The sequence below is a fragment of the Tetrahymena thermophila genome (assembly GCF_000189635.1).
Source record: "Tetrahymena thermophila SB210 genomic scaffold scf_8254475, whole genome shotgun sequence".
NCBI classification, from domain to species: Eukaryota; Ciliophora; class Oligohymenophorea; order Hymenostomatida; family Tetrahymenidae; genus Tetrahymena; species Tetrahymena thermophila.
The window spans coordinates 400-22,238 of NW_002476250.1; the positions used below are offsets into that span (position 1 = coordinate 400).

Consider the following 21,839-nt stretch of genomic DNA (forward strand, 5'->3'; position numbering starts at 1 on the left):
CAACCCCAACCCCAACCCCAACCCCATTTGCAGATTAAAAATTATAATTAAAATAAAATTTTTGGAAATTACAATCATTTCTTTACAAAAAGGTATAAATTACATTTAAATTAAAAAATAGTTAAATTAGAAAATAGTTAAATTGTTTAATTATATAATTAAACGATATTGTTGAAACACAAAAAGTTTTAAGGTAATTAATCAAATGTTAATAAATAATTTATTCTAAGTTAATTTATATAGGAGTAAAACTCTATTAAAAAATCAAAGAAAGCTAATGAGTTAACACAATCAAGTATAAAAAAAAGATGTAGTATGTATAAAAAACGAGACAAAAATATAATTAGAAAATACTCGCTTTGATTTACATGACTTAAAGTAGTTTATGAGAAATCACAAAGACACTTTATAAGAAATTATAATAAAAGGCTGTTCATCCAACTATAAAAGGTTTTAGATAATCCACACTTTATTTTTAGAAGCAGATCTTCTATTAATAGACTTCACAAATTTGAATAAGCTTGAAGTAAAAGACATGTAGCCATACGAGGAGGAAAATAATTAATTGTATTAAAAAGATATGGACAGCCTTTACGACCACAGCATAAAAAATTTGATGGCAGAATTCAATATTCATTAAATGCTTCGCTAAAACTTGAATCAGGATAAATCAAAGATAGTAATAAAATAAATATGTTTTGATTCTAAACACGCTTTTTACTACTCTTTAAATGCACTTCTAAAGTATAGGGTATAAATTAAATGCGTAAGTTTCGTAAATATTTTAGATATGAAAATCAATCCAATGAAAGCTTTTTGCGAAAAAATTAGAGATTTATTCACTCTAACTGAAGTACAGTTTATTAATGTACTCTTCAGTGACTAAAACATCTTACAGATAAGGTATTTACTGAATTGGAAATAGCAATCTCTTGAAAGACTTGTTTTCAAAAGAATATAGATGAGTGAGTATTAATTAGAACTGCTCTTCTCAGCAAATAACTTTACACTATAGGACTTAACCAATTTAAAAAAATTCATATTTAAGTGCGATGAAAAACTGTAAAAATGCTAAGTTTATAAAAACTTAATAAAAAAGTATAAAGCATTTCATCAAAAAGAAACTAAGCAAGTTGAAGATAATTATAAATTATAAAAATAGGTTGAATAGCAAAGTAATATTAAAAACGAATTAGTTAAAGAAAAGGACTACATTAAATAAAAGCTATTTGAGCCAAAGCACATTATCATTCATAGCTAAAACAAGTCATCTTAGTTTTCATCTTTTTAAAAGGAATTTTAACAACCTCTTAAAATGTTACTTTTTTAGTTAAGTCAGTCAAATTTTTGCGAGGAGTTAGATATCTCAGCTTTCTCGTTAATAGGTGCTCCATAAGAAATTATTAATTATTTAATCAAAGCAGTGTGTGACTCTCTTTCACTTCATACTCTTAAAATTTAGAATTGTCAAGAGTTAATTCATCTTCTTCACGAAGGGTTTAGATAAAAAAACAATTCCCAAGATTTAGAAGTAAGGAGATTAGATGAAATTAAGAGTAAAAGTCTATTAGCTATTAAACAGAATTCGTAAATTTTTAAATAAACAGAAAAAATAAATTTTTAATTAAATTTTGTTGGTTTAAAATTTTATTTTTGATATTCGTTGAAAAAATTAATTATTAAGTTAAATAAAAATTTTTTTAATTAAAAATAAGCGAAAAATAACCATAATCAAATTAAGGTTAAGACAGCTAATTTAATTAAAAGTTGAAAAAATAATTAAGAACTCTAGATAATGACTGCAATATAAACGAGCACATATAATCTGAATAATTAAGGTCTAATGAATAATTATCTCATAGATAAAATTAAAATGAACATCAGGAATAAGCAAACTAACCATCTATGAATTCAAATAGCTTTATTAAGATAAAAAAAAGGGTAAAAAGAAAAGCTCTTAAGTAGTTTATTGTGGAAGGTAATGATCACAATATTTTTGGTTAGAGCAGCTTAAATAATATAATTTAAATGATGTATTACTCTGAGGCTCTATCTATTGATTTTAATGACTCAACGCTTACAAAGGATGGAATGAAAGGAATTTTAGATGGATTTGAGTAGCTAAAACTAAAAAATGACTACCTAGAAATTAAAAAGTTTACTATAAAAAATATGAAAGAATCAAACCAAATTGATGGCTAATCCTGGATGAAATTTGGTTAAAATTTATTTTTAGCAGTTGGAGAGTATTTAGAATCAATCGCTCTCGATGGAATAAAAGCCAAAGAATCAGTTTTTTTAGAAATTATGAGAGGTATCTTTTCTTACAAAGTAAAATAATTGAAAATTAAATTGCGTTCATTCATAATCAATTAAAAAACTGATACTCAGATGCAAATTTACCTATTTCTTAATTAAGCGTTATAATATTGGCCACTACAAGAACTACGTATTTCGAGTTAAGTAGATTCTACGCAATAAAAGAATAATATTGTTAATACAAATAACTATAATTACTTCAATAAGATCTAATCGAATTAACTTTACAGTCATAACATAAAATCGTATCACATGAGTGTCAGTTAGGCCAATTTAAATGACATGTAATCTCAAGTTTAAATTTAAAGACAAGAAATTATATTGAATTCTTGTAGCACCCTAAAAATATTACAGTTATCACACTTTAAGTAAATAGACTGGTACGTTCTTATAAAAAATATTGTAAATTGTTATCCTAAGCTAGAAGAACTTGATATATCTGATAATAACTTAAATTTAGACTTTATTTCTTTCTTGACTCTGAACAGTAATCTTTCTAATATGTAAAATTTAAAGAAGCTAAATTTAAGTAAAAATCCATTAAAATCTATGCCTTCAAACCCAAGACAAAACTAATTACAGAACTCTCAAATTTCTTTGTAAAGTGGTAACTTAGAAAACAGTACAATAAAATAAATAAATTAAATGAAATATTAGTAAACTGGTAATTAAAAGCATAAGGTAAACTTGCAACAATCTTTAGATTTAGATTAAACAGGACTCAATATAATTAAATAACATCCTTAAAATGTATTTAAATTAAATAAAGATAACGAAGTAGAACGAAATGAATATTAAAAATAAGAAAGTATTGAATTTTTAAACAATTAAGTTGAAAATCATAAATAATAGTGTAGTGAAGCATCACTAAAATCAGATGATAACATAGCTAATCTTCTAGATGCAAGTAAGAACAATATGAATTAACTTGCTCGAAAGAGGTAAAGCTCAAATTTTGAAGTCAGAAATCTTAAAGCTAAAAACACTATGACGGAAGATAAGCCTGTTAAAAAATATGAGAAAGTTATGAGTGATTTCTTTGCTTTTATATTTAAAATACAGAGCTTAGAATATTTAGATTTGTCTTCAACATAAATAACTAATACAGAAGTTGAAATGATAGAAAATTAAATTAAATTGTAAAAAGAAAGCAATTTGAGCTTTGAAAATATCAATTTGAATGGTAATAATGACATCATAAGATAAGAACTTTTTAAAAAGAAAATATAAATATTTTAAAGTTATTTTGAAAATCCAACAAAGAATCAAAAGAATTAAAATCAAGAAAAAACTGATTAATTAAAAATTTTAGTTTAGCCTAAAATTAACTATGGATCAACTATCAAAGAGTTAAATTTTTAAAACTGTGACTTAGGCAATGATTTCTATAGTAAGGTGATAGAAATATTAAAATTAAAGTAATGTTAATTTAGGACTATAAATCTAAGTGATAATTCCAATATAACTGAAGCTAAGTGGAAGGATATAATGAAGTAAATGCTTACAAGCTAAGGAAGATTCCTAGAAAATTTATATTTAACTAATTGTAAATTTAAGGATTCTCACATAATTGAGATTTGCTCAGCAATAAAAGAAGTTTGCGAAATCCAAAAAGAGGAAATTCTCAAAAAATATGAATATGGAGCTCTTCAATTAAATTTATTAGATTTAAGTTCCAACTCCTAAATTAAGGAGGGCTGGTCCAACTTAATATAAACATTGCTGGGATCTGTTTTAATTAGTTTGAGATCAATAATCCTAAGAAATTGCTCAATAAACAATATAAAAACTCAATATTTACTTGAAGGTCTTTAAGTAGCAAATTTAGAATTAAGGTAAATAAATAAATACATATTTTTTTCTATAAAAATCATTAAATTATTTATTTTTTAAAATAGAAAAAATAGCGACATTTGTCTTAGATGTCTAGAATAAATAGACTTGAAAGACAATCCAATACCACTGGGCTTACAAGTTGATCTATAAAGGAGTTTTCTTTTATCAAATATTTTGCAATCATAAATATCTTAAGTTTAGGAGTGTAATGAGGATCTTATTAAAAATCTTTAAAATCTTGAAAAAAATAAAGAATTTTTCATACATTAAATTTAAAAATGCCCAATTAAAAAATAAATCAAACCATCAGCCACCTAACTTATATTTGGTATTCAAAGCTCTGATTAACTTGACACCATTCTTCCAGAAGTCTTAAAGTCTTTTTCATATATAGACAGCTTAGTCATCCATATAAATTATGAATTTTTAGATAATCTGATTGAAGGGTTACAGAATCTAGAAATGAGAATAAAAAATTAAAATCAGGAAGAATTTGCTTAATATGAGGCTACCTCGATTTATGAAATCTAATAAGCTCAATTAAGATTTAGAAGCGTTACTTTAATATTAAATATTGAATCTTTAAAGATCAAAGAAAAAATCCCTTCGTTTTAAAATCTTTAAGCTATCCAATAAAAGAAGTCAAAGTTTAATGTAGATAAAAAAAAAAATAAAAGCAAAAAAATAATGTCGTTTGGTGAAAGCAAAAGCAGTGATGATAGCCATGATAGCTAAAGCGATGATGAAAAATATAAGGGCCATAAGAAAAAAAATAGATAAGGTAATATAATTAATGAAGAAGAAAAGATAAGAGATGACTAAAATTTACAAGAGGAGGAAGCATAAGACCTCATTTTTAACTATTAGAAGCACTTAAAAAACAAGCAGAAAAAGTAGAAATTAGAAAATGATGAATACGATCTAAATAAATACTAAACACAAGAAAATTAAATTGAGCCACAAAAATGGGAGCGTATAATTAAATGTCTATTTAATATTTCAAATTTCGAAGAACTCACAATGCAAAACTGTAAGATAGATGGAAGAGTATTAGATTAAATTTGTAAAATAACAAGCTTAGTTTCTTTAAATATAAGTGATAACCATCTTTTATACTTAGTTCCTTCTTAAAAAAAAAATATGAAGCACTCTAACCAAAATTTTTAAAAGCTAACAAAAATCAACCCATTTGAGGGATTGAATATTTTATTAAATTTTTCGAATTTGTAAGAATTAAATCTTTCAAATACAAACATAAATGCTAGATTTGTTAAAAAATTTACTGAAATCCTTAAACCTATAGATCTTGAAAGCAGGTCTAAGCCATACTGCCTTAAAAAAATAAATTTATCTCAAAATAAAATGCTTCAAAAGCAAGAGTGGTAAACTTTAATTAAAGAGTTACTTAACAACACATGCCTCGAAACTTTAATTTTAAGTGACTGTAATATTGGTAAGCACAATGTGCAAGGATTAATAAATGCACTTTTGTATGCTGTGAATACTGATTATCTTCATAATATTGATCTTTCTTACAATAAAAGCATTTATCCCGAAGATTGGGGAATTATTATAGTAAATTTGTTCAACAGATATAGAATACAGGAATTGAATGTAAGCTACTGTGCTATTTATGACTAAAAGCTCAAAAATATTTTAAAAAATCTATTTCTAAATAAAATTGAATATTTGAAGACTTTAGATTTTAGCGGTAATTACATAGAAAATCCTGAAAATTTGTTTAAATTTATGAATCTTCTGTATTAGGCTTCTAAGATTGAAGAAATAAAATTCGAAAACTGCAACTTAAATAAAAAGAACACAGAGTATTTTAATGATCAAGTTCATTTACTTTAGATTAGAACATTAAAAACTCACTCCTCACTTCAAATAGTCAATTTTTCCAATAACCCTCAAATATTAGAAAGCTACTGCCATTCTTACACATATTTCCAGACATTTTTAGAAAATTCGACTTAATATTTTTAGAAAATTTAAGAAATTTATCTTGAAAATTGCTTAATAGACCAAGCAAAGATTAATTCTTTTATTTAATGCTTTATCTCTATCAACTCTAAAGGTTTGAAAATAAACAGTCTCTTAACCCTCAATATTTCTGGAAATAGGATTCTTGGATAACAATTCTCAGAAATGTTACCTCTTATTATTTAAGTAGCAAGCTCTTTGCAAAATTTATACATAGGATTTAATACAAACAAGTGTTAATAATACCTAGAGGAATAATATCAAGAAAATATAATAGATTAATAAAATTTAGAATTTCCAAATAATGATGAACCTTAAAATGCGCCTTTGATGAATGGAATATAAGGGATTACAGCTGCCTTTAAAAAAATAAACTAGTTGAATCTTAATAAGATTTAGGTGAAAATTTATTTTCGTTTTTTATTTTTTCTTATATTGAAAGCTCATTCAGTTTTTGTATATTTTTTTAATGAAAATTTAATTTATTTTAAACAGATATCCGATGATGAGGAAGTTAGTGAATCTGACTGGACTGAATTTCTGGAGGTCTTGCTAGAAAAAACAAGCAAGTCCCTCTAACATATCATGATTTGTGGGCAAAGGAAAATGCATATAAAAGAATCTATGTTTTTCAGTAGTTTACATAAAATCCTAAGACAGAAAAGGCATTCTAACTAATTTTTAAAGGAGTATTCTAATTAAAAAGCAAAAGGCGATAAAATTGATTTATAGATTTAGAGCATTGGTTATTTTTAAGGAATGAATTAAAAGATTTATGTATTAACTGCCTCTATATGGCCTAGCTTTGTTAAAAATGGCTTTTAACCAGAACTTGAAAGTGGTAATATATTATAATTAGACAAATAGGAATATGACAAGTACTTTTGGTAAACTCCAACTTAATTTAGAAATGTCTACATTAAGCTTCACAATGATATGAGTATAATGAAGTTCGAAGGCTCTATCTAAAATGATAGTCAGTAAAATTTATCACTCAAAGCAGATTTATTTATTGCTCTGAATCAATTGAGAAAATATTTGAATTGTGAGCTAATTAGTTAAAATAAGGTTGATTCTAGAAATTAAACACAAACTGAAATACAAGCTTAGTTATTTTTAAATATCAATTACAAATACTCTAAATTGCCAATATTCTAAATCTAAAACGTTCTAAGGGCTCCCTTACAGTTTAGAGAAGTAGATTTAACTCCGATTCTTAAGGGGTATGATAACCTCACATTTGACTATCCATTTTACTTATTTTTAATTTAAACCTGTAACTTATATCCATGCGATTCTATGACTGAATTCTTTGTGAAGTTTATCAAAAGTTTATCTACTTACTACTTCTCAATTGATCAAAATATTTTTAATATGATTTAAGCATCTCCTCATTTCTTCCTTACTGAAAAAGATAGAGACAATATACAAAGATCACTAAATAAGTACAAACACCTAGATTAAGAAGAAGAGGAGCAAAAGCTAAAAAATTAAGAGTCTATGAAAAATAAAAATGTAGCTGTTAGATAAAATAACAATAAAAGTAAATAAAATACATAAATTATCTAATAAGATTATCTTGCTAAAAAGACATCAAATAATAAACAATTAAATAACTTAGGTAATTCATTCTAATCATTTAAATAGGATTATAATGGAATAGATTCATTCAACCGAAATGCCTCTAATATTTTAAGTAATAATTTTGTATCATAACTAAATGGAAACATTAATTAAAGTAAAATCATTAATGCACATGCAATTTAAAACCTTTCAAGCAATCAGCTTCAATAAGATGCTTTATCAATTAATAATAAGCTTAATGATATCAGTTAAAATCAATTAATTCCAAATAGACAACTATCAGATAAACAACCAACATAAATAATACCAAACTTAGGCAACAATTAAATCTAATATATCGGCAGTGATTTGAGATAGAGCACCTTAAAACCCTAATAAATTAAAAAACAAATTACAAAGGCTCATATTTAAAAACTGGAAGTAAATAAATTAATATTTATTTATTTATTATTTAATCAATTTTAATAAATATTCAAATTGACTTATAATTTTAAATCATTAATTAATTCTTTTTTTAAATTAGTAATAGAAAAAGTTTTGGACGGTTTTGTGTCCTTATTATTTTTAATCAGAGAGTATGGACGGAGTTGAGGAAATATAGATTATACACAGAATATAAAAAATGCCTCCTAGTGAGTTAGAGTTAAAAGGAATGTCAATTAGTGCTATTAAGACAATTTATGCCTTTTGTTTCTAAAATCCTTACTTTACTGCTTGTTAAATGGATTACAATCACTCTGTATTTGTAAATACAAGTTTGGCATGGAGTTTAAGGGAAAAAATATACCGTCATTACTGCAACTACAAAAGAAACCCAATTAAAAATAAATTACAAAGTATTTTTTTTTAGATTCTTAGATTGATGATCAGAGAAAACGTATTTTATAAGTATGATAACTCGGCTATTTTGCTAGATTAATATTACTCTAAAAAGAATTTAACTCTTTATTTAATGATGTTTTTAATTATCTTTTTTCATATACTCACAATTCTAGTTCCTTTTATTTTCTCGAATCAAGAAGGTGCAACTTGGGATTCGCATTTCATATATGCAGGATTTTCAATCATAACTTTCGTTTTTGAGCTTTACCTAGTGAAAGATATTTTAAATAAAATCCTTCACTTAACACCAGGATTTTATGTTGTTGGAAAATCTTCTACATATATGTAGGCGTGCTTTCAGCGATTTAAAAAAGCTTTGGTTGAGCAATCAATAATTAATTATAAGTATTTAATTTTCTTGTGGTATCTCATAACAAGTTAGTTTAGCAGATTTAACACGTATAGTGATTTTTGCTTTTTAGTGTTATGCTGGAGAAAGAATTCTATAACAATCTTCTACTTTTCAACATTTATCCTTTTACTTAACAAAGCTATTTGCTTTTACAGATTTGTAAACATAATACTCAAAGATGAACTAAAAAGGAAGCTGCCTGGCAACAATATAACAAAATTCTATGAAACTTCAATTTAATTAGATTTTATAGCATTTTCAGAAGTATTAGATATAGTTAGTCCATACAATGTAACTCGTATTCCTAATAATTGGCTTACAAAGCTCATTATACCCAAAATCAGTGGCTAATCAATGAATTAAAGAATCTATTATTAGTTGCTGAGAATTTTGTTTGAGGACGTACCTTAAATAATTATATAGATTATTTATCTCATAGGACAAATCAACATTTATGTAATCCTTTCAATCATTTATCCAATTCATATTTTATCATAATTTAATTTAAATCTTCATAAAATCATTTATCATTCATTTTTAAACTTCTAAAAGGCATTTTTTTATTGATTCAAAAATTTTTTTTTTATTAAATAGGCATACATTTCTTTGATTATGAGTTTTATAAGCTTTAGCTTGGCTTTTTATAAAATTTTAAGCATTAGGCCTTCTATCATATCATAATTAGATTTTGATGAACTGAAGATTTAAAAGCAAACAGACCAAGAAAAGGTACTTAAAGAATTTGAAGAAAAATAAAATTAAATGCTAATATAACTATTTTAGTTGGCTGAAACTTAAAAAAAAAGCATAATCTAATAACCACAGTATAAATTAAAACCTTCATATTAATAAAATTCTCCGTCAAAGCTTCAACAAACTTATTTTTGAATTTTAGGCAAAATTATTATTAGGAAGTGTATATTTTTCATCAAAAATTTATATTGTTTTAGTTTTATAAAAAAATATATTTTATAATAAAATTTACTAAAATAAGTTTTTTAAATCAAAAAATAAAAAAAGAGAAAGTCTTGTAGTTTATGAATTAAGACTATAATTATTGAGGTTAACCACTCACATTTTATAATTAAAGCTAAATTAATTTAATTAAGTAAAAAAATTCTAAATTCTCAAAAAAAAAATGGATTTTAATGAATTATAAAAACAATAAACGTAAATTGAAATTCCTGATTTCGAATTAGTATTTCCTAATCTGATTTCATAAATTTAATAAATTATTTCATCATAAATATCTTTTATGACTAAACTGTTTGGATAGTATCCTAAATAATTTAAAAAGGTTTGTAAGTAGATAGAAGATAAAATAATTTAATGGACCTGGTTAAAAAAATAATCTAATAATAAAGTTGTTTATCATGTTTATAAAATGCTTTTTTCATTAGTAAATGATGAAGAATTTAAAAACCTTTCATAAGTTGATTAAAACATTTTACTGTGGGCTACTCTTTTGCATGATATATGTAAGATTGGTGAGCCTACTATTAAGGGTAAAGACCATTGTCATCCTTTTAAAAGTGGCTATGAAACCTTAAAGATTTTCAATTAATTAAATTTTGTTAATCTAACCAAAAACTAATTGTAGGAATGGGAAGCTATATTTAGTTAAGGTTATCATCCTTGCAAAGAAGAAAAAGGAAAATTTCTCCATAACAATTAGATAGTAATTTAAGTCAAATAATTTTTAGACAGTGTCTATGGAAATAGTCAGATAAATCCTCAAAAAGAAGTCATTCTTTTAATATTCCTTCATCAAAGTCTAAGCTTGATAAAAGAATATCCACCAAAGACACCTCTAGAAGATAATTATTACAAACTACTCCTTAGCGATAGATTTTTAGATTTGTTTTATTTTGTAGCAGTACATGATAGTAGATCTTATAAAATGTGTAAACCTATAAATTTTACCTTTAAATTTAGTAATTTATAAAAAGAAGTCAAAGCAAGTATTTAAAATTTAAAATAATTAATCAATTAAAAATGATTTTATTGCTTATCTTTGAAGAATTTAAAGTATAAAAGATAAAAATAAAGGACAAACATTAAAATTTTTTTGTTTACTTAATATAGAAATAAGTAATAAACAAACACAATAATTTCATTAGAATTTACCAAAAATTAATTTCAAATTGTTTCCTTCTACATTTATTTCAAATAAAGTGAGATTAAGGCTAAATGTTAATAAATAATAAAGAATGTAAAAAGTAAATGATAATTAAAACTTTTATAAATATTAAAAGAAAAATAATACTAAATAAGAATATATTATTTATATACTTTGTTGATATTTAATTGATATAGAATTTAAAATAATTAAAAAAGTCAGTAAAGAAACAAATAAGAATTAAAACTTTCTACATATTTTAAAAATATATGTTGTAATTTATATTAAAGATATTTAATAAGAATATATTATATTTTATTTTAGAGTGTTAATTGAAATAGAATTTAAAATAGTCAGTAAAGAAACAAATAATAATTAAAACTTTTTGAAAGATTTTAATAATATATGCAGTAAATTTATATAAAAGATATTTAATAAGGATATATTATAATTTATTTTACAGATTTAATTGAAATAGAATTTAAAATAATTAAAATAATCAGTAAAGAAACAAATAATAATTAAAACTTTGAAAGATTTTATAATTTAAAGAAAAAAAATATTTAATTAAATTAGAATTTAAATTAATAAAAAAAGTCAGTAAAGAAACAAATAATAATTAAAACTTTCGAAAGATTTTAATAATATATGCTGTAAATTTATATAAAAGATACTCATTCGAATATATTATTTATATATTTATTTTATAGATGTTTAATTGAAATAGAATTATTTTTATTTAAAATAAATAAATAAAAAAGTCAATAACTTTTATCTTGGTTGTTATTTTAAGGACTATTGACAGATCCAAAATAGTTTATCTGCTTTTCGTTATTCTTATTCAAATTTCTTACTTTACTTATTATGTCCATCAGATAAATTTGATCAGTCCTATTTATTTATTAGTTTATAAGTTAAGATATCCTTCTTTTATAAAATAATAAATTAGTTACCTTTTATATAAATCTTTTTGTGTCTTTCTCTATACAACACCTGCTATTTGTAGTATGAAATTGAGGGCATCAGTCATAAATTTAATGTTTTTTCTAGAGTTTTCACCTAAATGATAACATTTTTTAAATAAAAGTCAAAAAAAAAAATTTTTCATACTTATTGTCATTAGACTCAGGACTCCGTTTTCAATGTTATCAATCAGCAAGAATACTGACCCTTGCTTCTTTTCGATGTCAAATGAAATAGAATTCTTTCTGCAGAGTTAGAAAAAATCTCTGTATCCCATAGTATTGAAACCTCTGTGGAAAATATATGGGATATACATGAAAGATCTCTCTTCAAACTCATCTATGATATTTGATTTTTCTGAATCTTCATTTTCTTATTCATTTTCCTCTGGTAGTATTTTCTCTGGTATATTTCCTCCTAAATAATATCTTCCTGTTATTTTATCTATTTTTCCTATTATATAAAAAATAATTTAAGCAAATTTGATTTTGGAGATATTTTACCTTTAGATAAGAAATCAAAAATAAAAAAAGCTGAAGAGTAATCATTTAGATAGCAGTCAAGACCTATGAGCCAGAAAAGAGGATGATTTAACTTATTTGAGGGATCTGGGAAAGCTATCATATCTACACTGATATAGCCGTAAATACCTTTCTGGTAGAGCTTTTCTCCAAGAGAACTGCACAATTATTTTAAATTCAAAGAGGGAAGAGATTATTAAGGGAAAATGTTACCAAAGTTAACAAAATCTTAACCTTAGATTTTATCATATGAAGCTAAAACTTGAGTTTATCCGTCCGGATCTAAACGGAAAAATACAGACGGTGAAGCTACTTCTTCCATAGAACATAATGGAGATGCTTCAATAATACCCTTATGCTCTAAGAAATAGTAAAGAAATTCCTGATAATTTTAGAATAATGTTGGGATAGCAATTTATGTTTTACTAGGAAGTAACGAAGAAACTATTTCTCTAATTTTAGAAACTTAGCTCTCATCTATTTCTTTCTTTTACTTTCTAATATCACTCAGTACTCTAATTGACTCAAGAGAGAAAAAGGCAATACCTCTACCTTTAAACTCTCCATCTATTTTAAAAACCCATGTATTGACATTTGAATATTTAGCAATTAAAATAGTAAGTTTATTGATTAAATCTTCTTCATCAAATATATTTTCAGCACCTGGTGCTGTTGGAAACTTGCATTCTTCAAACAGCTGTTTAGCCTAACTCTTTTTGCAAAGGTTATTAACAATATCATAATTTCCACAAAAAATAGGAATTTTTAATGTCATGCCAACTAAATTATCTTCTTTGCAAGGAACTCCCTATCATGTTTATTAAAAAAGGTTAAAGCTATTTATCTTAAAATCTAAATAAAGTTTATACAGGAACTATGTAAGCATTCTTATTTTAAATGATGTCTTTTATTTTTTTTAAAGCTAAAGGGGAATAGTATAAAAGTTTAACAGTTGAGAATTTTGGAAATAAGTGAGCATTTTCTGGAAATATAAAATGAATCCTTTCTTTATAGTCAATAATGTCTCCTAATTCGCATATTTTATAATAATAAGATATTATTTCGTGAGGCAGTTCATAAGGTAAAACTATGATAACTTCTATCTATTCATTAATATATTCAATTATTTATGTTTTCATTCATTTTTGATAGTTTTTAAAAATTTAATAATTGGCTTTATGAATAAAAATAATTTACATTTGGATCCTTTATAGAAAATATTCTAGTAAGCTAAATGCTTTCTCTTTAATCAAAATGCTCTGTTGTATTCCTCTTGAATTCCTATTTGTTAGTAAGTGTTTTTTCTAAAATATTTTCTCTTGGATTCAAAATGCTTACATCATATGATAAACTGTTTATGTGAATTTCGATTCTTTTAGACTGCATTATATATGAATAGTTTTATTTGAAAGATTCTTGCAGGGCATAATATGTTGAAAGTTTTCCATTTTATATTGATTTTATTCTTCTCTATGTTATCATGTATCTTAACCAGAACATTACTTTCCATTTCTTTTCTGCATTTTAGTTTTGTTTTTCTCTCATTTTTTTTAATTCTTTAATTGCCTTTTTCATCTTAAAACTGCATAGAATTTTAATTGTTGCCCATGCTTTTCCTCTGAAACTAGTCATGTTTTCGGCAGGAATTATTTTTTTAATCATATCTTTATTTATAACACATTCTACTAAATCATCAAGTCTTGTTCTTGTTAAATCATTCACAATTTCTAGCAGCTTTTTTATTAAATATATTAGAATTATAGACAAATTTTTCTAATTAATTACTTTCATTCCATCAATATGTAAAAGCTTAATATCATATTTTTTGCTTAGATCCTCAAGTTTTTTTATCAGACTATTTACACTTCCCCACTATTCTGTGTAGTGTGTTTTCATAACTTTGTAATCTTAAGCTCCTTTTATGATATATCCATTTTTTATTGTTAAATAAAAACGCCTCTGTACAACTATTTCCTTGTGCACTATTTATTTTGGCTACTCTGGCTAGTTTTATAATAAATACTATGCTTTTTTTTAAAAAAAAATATTTAACATAATTTATGTTCTTTTTAAGAAAACTTACCAGTGTTGAATTTAAAGTTTGATTTTCTTTTTTTCATTTGATTCTAGCTTTGTATTTATTTTGATTGAGTATTAGTATCTGTAATAAAAATGTTAGTTTCGTGATTCTAAATTAGATTCATATTTTGCTAAGAAATTGAATAATGCAAATTTGATTGAGGTAATATAGAACTTGCATTATTTATGTTATAGTCAAGCTTATACTTTTCTGGAAACTCTCTTTCTGGAAAGTTAACTTTTTAAAGCTTGTAGTCTGGAGATATTTATCTAATATTTAAAAGATAATATGTTAATTAAGTATCTCATTTAATATAAAATTCACACATTTTTTTTGTTGCTTCAAGGATTGGAGCACCTTAATTAAAAGCTGGTAGCAAATCTAAATCTTTAGGAATTAATCCTATATTAACTAAATTAAACAAACCCTTTTAAAGATCCTTTTCTGAAATAGGAGGAAGATCAGCAAATGGATTTTTCCTAATATGTTTTGGTAGTATATCTGTATTAGAAATTCTTCCAGGTTTTGCTAATGAGTTTTTAGTTTAATAAAAACTTCTTTAAGTGTTGCTATTTAACTCAGATTGTCCACTTATCCTAAAGTTCGTTTGGCTAGAATCAATATGAAACACAATTAGATCAAATGAAAAATAAATTAACTTTACCTTTAGGCTTTTTGCAAGGAACGATTAGTTTAGCTCATAGAATATGAAAATGCTGTTTTACTCAAAAAACCTTTTGATGCGCTCATAAGATCTTTTGCTGACTAAATAAATTATATTTTAAAGACTTTATAAATAAACATATCTCATTATTTGACTTTTTTATTTACTGAGTATTAAGAGAAATGCATAGGATTGGTTTCATTGAAAGATTTCTATCTTTCATACTTTTATAGCTCTCCTTTCATCTTTGTTGCTGCGTTTTAAATGCCCTCATTAGTGTTTAAATTAAATCCTCCAGTTTAACTCAACTTTTATGAAAAATCAAATTCTACTAAAAGAATATCTTTTTAATAAATGGTAAAATACTGTTTTAGAAAACGCATTGCTTTGATTTTTAATATCCATCTCCAGTTATTTTACTTAATACTAAAGTCTTCCGTACAATAATTAAAGATCTTCATTGTCTTTATCTAATATATTATTAAATAAACTATTTATTTATGTAATACATCTTAGAAATGTTTGCATACTTTCTTTCTAGCTCATAATTTAAACATGTCCTTTAATTGAATTTAAATTGCCTGTTGTTATATTCATATGCTTCTAAATTTCTTTAAGCTAGTTATTACTCATTTTAACTTTTATAAAACAATGAAACCTTTTAAAATTTAAATAAAGTACCAAAAATTATTATTAATTTTAATAAATTTTTGATATCTAAATAATAATGATTATGATTATAATATATATCAGTTTTTTTTCTAAGGTATATGCACTTACTTACATAAATACATGCTTTCTTGCTTAGCAGGTAATCAAATCACATTCAAAAAATAGTAATGATATCCATATATACTTTAAATAAAAAGATTCTACTTTTACGAAATTCAATTTAAGTTCTATATTAAATGATTAGCTATATAATTATGCTAAACGATTAAAAGTAATAAACTTATTTAAGTAAAATAGTCATTATGTATGTGCTTGCTGTGTATTAAATAGGCAAACAACTTTTCTTCCACAAATTGAACAAGTTAAGGAAATAAATTATTTACTCACTATTGTTTTTAGCATAAATTTTGCTGATAAACTATAAAAATTTTCTTACTAAATTTAGGATTTTACAAATACAATATATGAATTAAAACGAAATAATTAATTTCAGTAGAAATCTGAATTATTTTGCATGCCGCTTATTATGTAGTCGAGTAGCTTTTCTTCGGAAATTTCAGGATATTTAGGCAAAGAAATAATTTGTTTGGTATTACTTTTAGCAGTATTTTTACTGATAAATTGTAGAATACTTCTAGCAAGTATTTATCCTTTAAAAGGAATAGGCTTATTTTGCATATATAAATATAAAGTGTTAGGTTTTATTTAAGATAGATAGTTTGTTATTGAGGCTTATTCTGATTCTTCAAGCTCTTATTTAATGCAATAATAGAACTGGATAATATTACTTCCATATAGCTGCTATATTCTAATGCTAACTTAATTTATTTCTCTCAATTAAGTTTCATTTATTTTTCCTTCAACAAGACTTTCAAGATCTAAATAATAAAGTAAAATGTACTAAGACGCTTCATATTGAACGATCTTTGAAATAAAAGCTTTCTCCTTTAGCTAAGTAAAAGAAGTTAAAATATTATTTACTTTTTGATACTTTATTTTTTACTCATAATTCATATATTTCTTTTGCACATCCATTAAGGGCAATGTTAAGTAGTCGTTGATAAACTCAAACAAATTTTAAAAATTAATCTCCAAATTAGAAGGAAAAATAACTTTAGTGTGGTAATCTATTCTGAAAAAAGCTATCTATGGGAGCTTGGCCTTGGTTGGAATTCCTAGCATTTTTCTTTTCTCAGGATTTAAATTTCCCTCTACCCATGTAATATGTAATTTGTGGACAAATTATTTTGCCAAACTTTCAAGAATACTTATGACTTTTTTTGATTGGGTAACATCTAAAATGGAATCAACTACAGCTACTAATATTTATTTTTTTTTATCTTGCTAATAATATTCATAATTTTCTAGTGTAAATTCATCAACAAGCCTTAAGGACTTAGAGATTATCTCTGCTTTTAAGTTTTTCATATCAACTATAACATCGCTTAAATCAATGATGTCATATATTCCTATACTTCTTTAGATAATGATTGAGTTGAGTGAAACTCCTTCAAACCACTTATCTTGGTATTTATTTTTGGCTGCTTTAATTTCATTTTTATTCGTTATGATGCAAAAATATAGCTCTGATCTACTTAATAAATCTTTAGCAACCTCTATAAAATATTGTATTTCCTAAACCATCTCCTCTTCATCATAAAATAAACCAATAACTTTAACACTTTCAATAGAATTTTTATCCGAATCATATTCAATAGTGTTTATATATTGATCTAGTTTTTAGAATGTATTGAATTTCTAGAGTGGATTATATATTCTTTTTAAAAATCTATTAATTCTATTTACATCTAATAACTCTTAATAAATGTGGTGATTTCCTTTACCATCAAAGTATATCACAAAAGGAAATCTTTTTATCTATTTAAATTGCTATTAGAAGTTTTTATTTTATGTAAGTTCTATACGGGCTATTTTTATTTTTTGAAATTATCTGCTATTAGTTAAACTTTTTTTTATTTGATCAAATAAAATTTCATGTTCACAACAGCTTCTACATGTTTTAAGAGATGCTATCAATAAAATTTCTTGATTATTAATGATAGATGTGTAATTATTGTCTCCTAGATAAACGTCTCCAACACTATAGTAAGCAAAATTTTTTTGGCAATTATCTATAAGAAATTCAGCAGGTAATTAAATTGCATGGATTAACAAAAATGTCGATAAAAATATAATGAAGCAATAAATTATTTAACTCATGTTAACGATTGTTTGAATTAATTAATTTGATTTATTATTTAAATTTTAATTAAAAAAAGTAAGATATTTTTTATTTATTTTTCAAAAATTATTTATCTTTTCTACTGATTCTAAAAATTTTTATTTTATGTTATTAATAATATAAAATTCTATTGCTATTACCCAAAAATTTTTTTAAAAAAATAAATTTAATAGTCTATTCTATAAATCAATCATACTGAGATTTCTTTCTTTTTTTTTTCTAGAAAAAGAAAAATATTCAAATTAATGTATTTTAATTTTACTTACATCTCAAATAAATAAAAGAATCAATCATTGAAACAATTTCAAATCATATGAAATCCGATGGGTTTAGTTTTTAGCAAGATGAAGTATTTTATACCCAAAAATTTAATTATTATTTTAGCTATGAAAAGAAAATTTATTAACTTAACTTTTAAAAAGGATAGATTTTCAAACACGTTAACATCTGCATCTTTCTCTTTATTTTTTATCAGGGTAGTACTAATTAGATTGTTTTGCAATAACAATTGTTACTTAATTAATTTTCATAATGCATCAAGAGTAATTATATGGATGATCATAATTTAAATATATATCGCTTCATTGATAAATGTATTAAAAAATTTAGTTTAAGTTAAGCTCTTTTAATTTAAGAGGAAATTAAAGATATTTTCATATAATTTAATTTACAATTTACCTATAATTAGCAGAAGGCAACACTCAAAATATTTAAAACGAAAATACTAGCAAATTTTTTTAGCATATAATAAATGATTACAATAAAAGCTTCTGTTGCTAAATTTTGTATTTCGATTGCATGAAATAAAAAGTAATACAAAAATTTTACTGATTTAAATCCAAAATAAATTTTTATTAATTTATTAGCAGTCCTAATTAGATAAACAGTAAACTATTACATCATCCAAGTTACAAATAATTGCATATTTTAAAGCAAGAAATGAGGTAGAATACCACTATATTAAAGTAATTATTTGCCTTTTAATGCTTAATAAAATAAATTTCTAAAAATATAACTTTGGTGCAAAATAATCTTATAAGAAATCTTAAAAGATAATTGATTTTTTTGGCTTATAATTCTAATTCTTTTACTTATTTAAATATATCAAGATAGATAAATAAATAATAATATAAAATGATGATATATGCAGGTGCAAAATATAGCCTCAAGATAATTAAATTATGGATTAATCTTCTATTTATTTTTAGAAAAATTCAGAAAACATAAACAGAAAAAGGATGTTTGTTTGTTTGTTTGTTTGTTTGTTTGAATGTTTTTTAAAGGTTTAAATGAATTGGATTGGGGAAATGAAAGTGATATTTAGTACTAATAATAATAAAAAAGATTAACGCTGCTATAAGGAAATCTTTATTTATATCATTTTTAGAAGGATAAAAAAAAATATAATAATTAAAAATTTAAAAAGCAAAAAGCAAAAATAACTTGCATATTTTTTGAGAAAGATAAAAAATCAAAAAAGTAAAATCTTTCTAAGGGAGAAGCTTCGTTGATAATACAGCCTAGCCACAGTTCACTAAGGAATCATAAAATTGAAAACAAACAAGTCCAAAATCTATATCAATTCTAAAAACAAAACATAATTATCAAAAAAATGAGCAAAATTAATCCTAATGTTGACAATATCTAAAATATGGGCGCACATATCATGCTCGATTTCCACAATGTCGAAAAAATCGATTTGAGTGATGCTAAAAAAATCTAAGGCATTTTCGAAGCAGCTCTCAAATTGACTGATTGCAACGTTTGTGACAAAAGAGTTAAAGTATTCCCTGACGGATAAGTATCTCTTATTTTCTTATTGAGTGAATCTCATATGAGTTTCCACTCATGGCCCTCTGAGAAATGTGCAACTGTTGATTTCTACAATTGTGGTTAAAACAGTCGCTTTAATTGCAGAACTGTTGAAGAATAGCTCTGCAATGCTTTCGGCTGGGAATGTTGCACATCCAACATTATTATGAACCGTGGTACTGAAGCTAAGCTTATTACTAATGATTACTCTCATAAGACAGATATTTTCAAAGGCTTAAGAGCAATCACCAGAGTAAGATCTAGATTCTAAGACATCCGTGTCTACGATTCTAAGTACTTAGGAAGAGTCCTCGTCATCGATGGCTAAGTTTAAATGTGCAATGGTTTACCTGATAACTATTCTAATGATATGACTGAAACAATCTTTAACAAGGACACTGAGTACGATAACGTTTTAATCATCGGTGGTGGAGATCTCAAAATTGCTCATAAGCTCTACAACGAATACCCTAAGATCAAAAAAATCACTCTCTGCGAAATTGATCCCATCGTAATTTAAAATAATTCATTTATTAAGATTATCATAAGAAATATATAATTATTTTTATACAGATGCATAAATAAATCTGAATCTATTTTGATTTGGAAATAGATCAATCAATCAATATCTTTAAATTATTCTTTTAAAAATATTAAATAAAAACAAAGAATATTTCTTATCTTAAATATTGTTTGCACTAATACCTTCTTGCATAGTTTTCAAGATTCCAAATTAATCAGAATTATTTATTTTTTTATTTTTTTAAAATTAACTAATGAACTAAATTTATAAAATGTAATTAGGTTATGGAAATCACTGAATAGTATTTCCCTGAATTGTAGCTTACAGAAGAAATGAAGTAAAAGATTGAAATCATTAATGTTGATGGTAGTGAATTCCTTAAGTAAAGTGGGGATTTGAAATACGATGGTGTTATCGTTGATTGTTCTGATGTTTGTGGAGATGATTCTTTGTCTTGCTCCCTCTTCACAAACGACTTCTACAAGAGACTTTTGGGTGCTTTGAAGCCTGGTGCTTCCTTCTCTTAAATGTTAACTATTGATGAAGTTAAGCCTCAATTCATTTCTATGATTGAAAACAGTGGCTTTGAATGCAATATTGACTTCGTCATCACCCAAACTCCTGAATATGGAAGTTGCACCCCTATTGGTGTCGTCACCCTCCCTAAAACTTTAAGAAGCCAAAGAAATTGAGTTCCACGGATTTTCTTAAATCTGTGAAACTCCTAATCTTATTTTACATCAAAAATAATTTGATGCTAAAGTTATTTAAGGTGATTAGTTTAGTAGAAAAGAAATACTGCAAGAAAGCAAGCTATAGTCTAGATTATATAAATAGAGCAAATAGCAAAAAAACATTAGAAAATATGAATTTAGTTCAGCAGCAAAAAGAGTAAATAGCTTTTCTTTAATTGATGAAGAGAAATTAAATAAAGCTTTGGAAAGAACATTTAAATGAAATAGAAGAGAAAAGAAGAAAAATTTGTTAATCTAAAAATAAAAATCATAAATAAAATTAGTTTGAGCAGGCTTGCAATTTCCCTACCTACCAAAGTAATCACCTAAGCACTTAAATAAATAAATATAATTACATTAAAAAATAAATGTAAAGATTATATAAAAAAAAAATTATAAAAAATTATAATATATTTTAATAGTATTTTTATTATCTTCATATATAAATAACATTTTCATTGAGAAATATCTTTTAATATCAATTCATTTTTAATAGATTATTTATTTATTTAAATGATGCTTAAATGCATTATGTCTAGTCTTTTTCAAA

At 24.5% G+C, this 21,839-nt stretch overlaps 5 protein-coding genes across 5 annotated transcripts; 3 read left to right on the plus strand and 2 right to left on the minus strand. All coding sequences in view use genetic code 6, as the record gives it.

Moving 5' to 3' along the window:
- Positions 1–277: 277 nt before the first annotated feature.
- On the plus strand, positions 278–9,847 carry TTHERM_00419660 (transmembrane protein, putative; the record flags this gene model as incomplete). The annotated part of the gene is made up of 6 exons (XM_001033226.2): positions 278–1,587; positions 1,716–4,154; positions 4,218–6,540; positions 6,637–8,145; positions 8,249–9,415; positions 9,554–9,847. The coding sequence occupies 6 exons, from the start codon at positions 278–280 to the stop codon at positions 9,845–9,847; spliced, it is 9,042 nt and encodes a 3,013-aa protein (XP_001033226.2).
- A 485-nt stretch (positions 9,848–10,332) lies between these two features.
- Positions 10,333–10,743, plus strand: TTHERM_000419664 (transmembrane protein, putative; the record flags this gene model as incomplete). Its single annotated transcript, XM_012799351.1, has 1 exon — positions 10,333–10,743. One exon carries the CDS (start codon positions 10,333–10,335, stop codon positions 10,741–10,743), a length of 411 nt encoding a protein of 136 aa, XP_012654805.1.
- Positions 10,744–11,839: 1,096 nt separating this feature from the next.
- On the minus strand, positions 11,840–15,939 carry TTHERM_00419670 (IQ calmodulin-binding motif protein; the record flags this gene model as incomplete). Its single annotated transcript, XM_001033227.2, has 14 exons — positions 11,840–11,969; positions 12,032–12,137; positions 12,189–12,494; positions 12,545–13,370; positions 13,432–13,665; positions 13,760–13,843; positions 13,901–14,296; positions 14,348–14,589; positions 14,646–14,911; positions 14,969–15,253; positions 15,307–15,407; positions 15,474–15,614; positions 15,673–15,776; positions 15,837–15,939. The coding sequence occupies 14 exons, from the start codon at positions 15,937–15,939 to the stop codon at positions 11,840–11,842; spliced, it is 3,324 nt and encodes a 1,107-aa protein (XP_001033227.2).
- A 528-nt stretch (positions 15,940–16,467) lies between these two features.
- TTHERM_00419680 (protein disulfide-isomerase, putative) lies at positions 16,468–18,198 on the minus strand (the record flags this gene model as incomplete). The annotated part of the gene is made up of 1 exon (XM_001033228.2): positions 16,468–18,198. One exon carries the CDS (start codon positions 18,196–18,198, stop codon positions 16,468–16,470), a length of 1,731 nt encoding a protein of 576 aa, XP_001033228.2.
- A 1,634-nt stretch (positions 18,199–19,832) lies between these two features.
- On the plus strand, positions 19,833–21,247 carry TTHERM_00419690 (spermine/spermidine synthase; the record flags this gene model as incomplete). Its single annotated transcript, XM_001033229.3, has 2 exons — positions 19,833–20,543; positions 20,837–21,247. 2 exons carry the CDS (start codon positions 19,833–19,835, stop codon positions 21,245–21,247), a joined length of 1,122 nt encoding a protein of 373 aa, XP_001033229.2.
- Between the last annotated feature and the right edge of the window lie 592 nt (positions 21,248–21,839).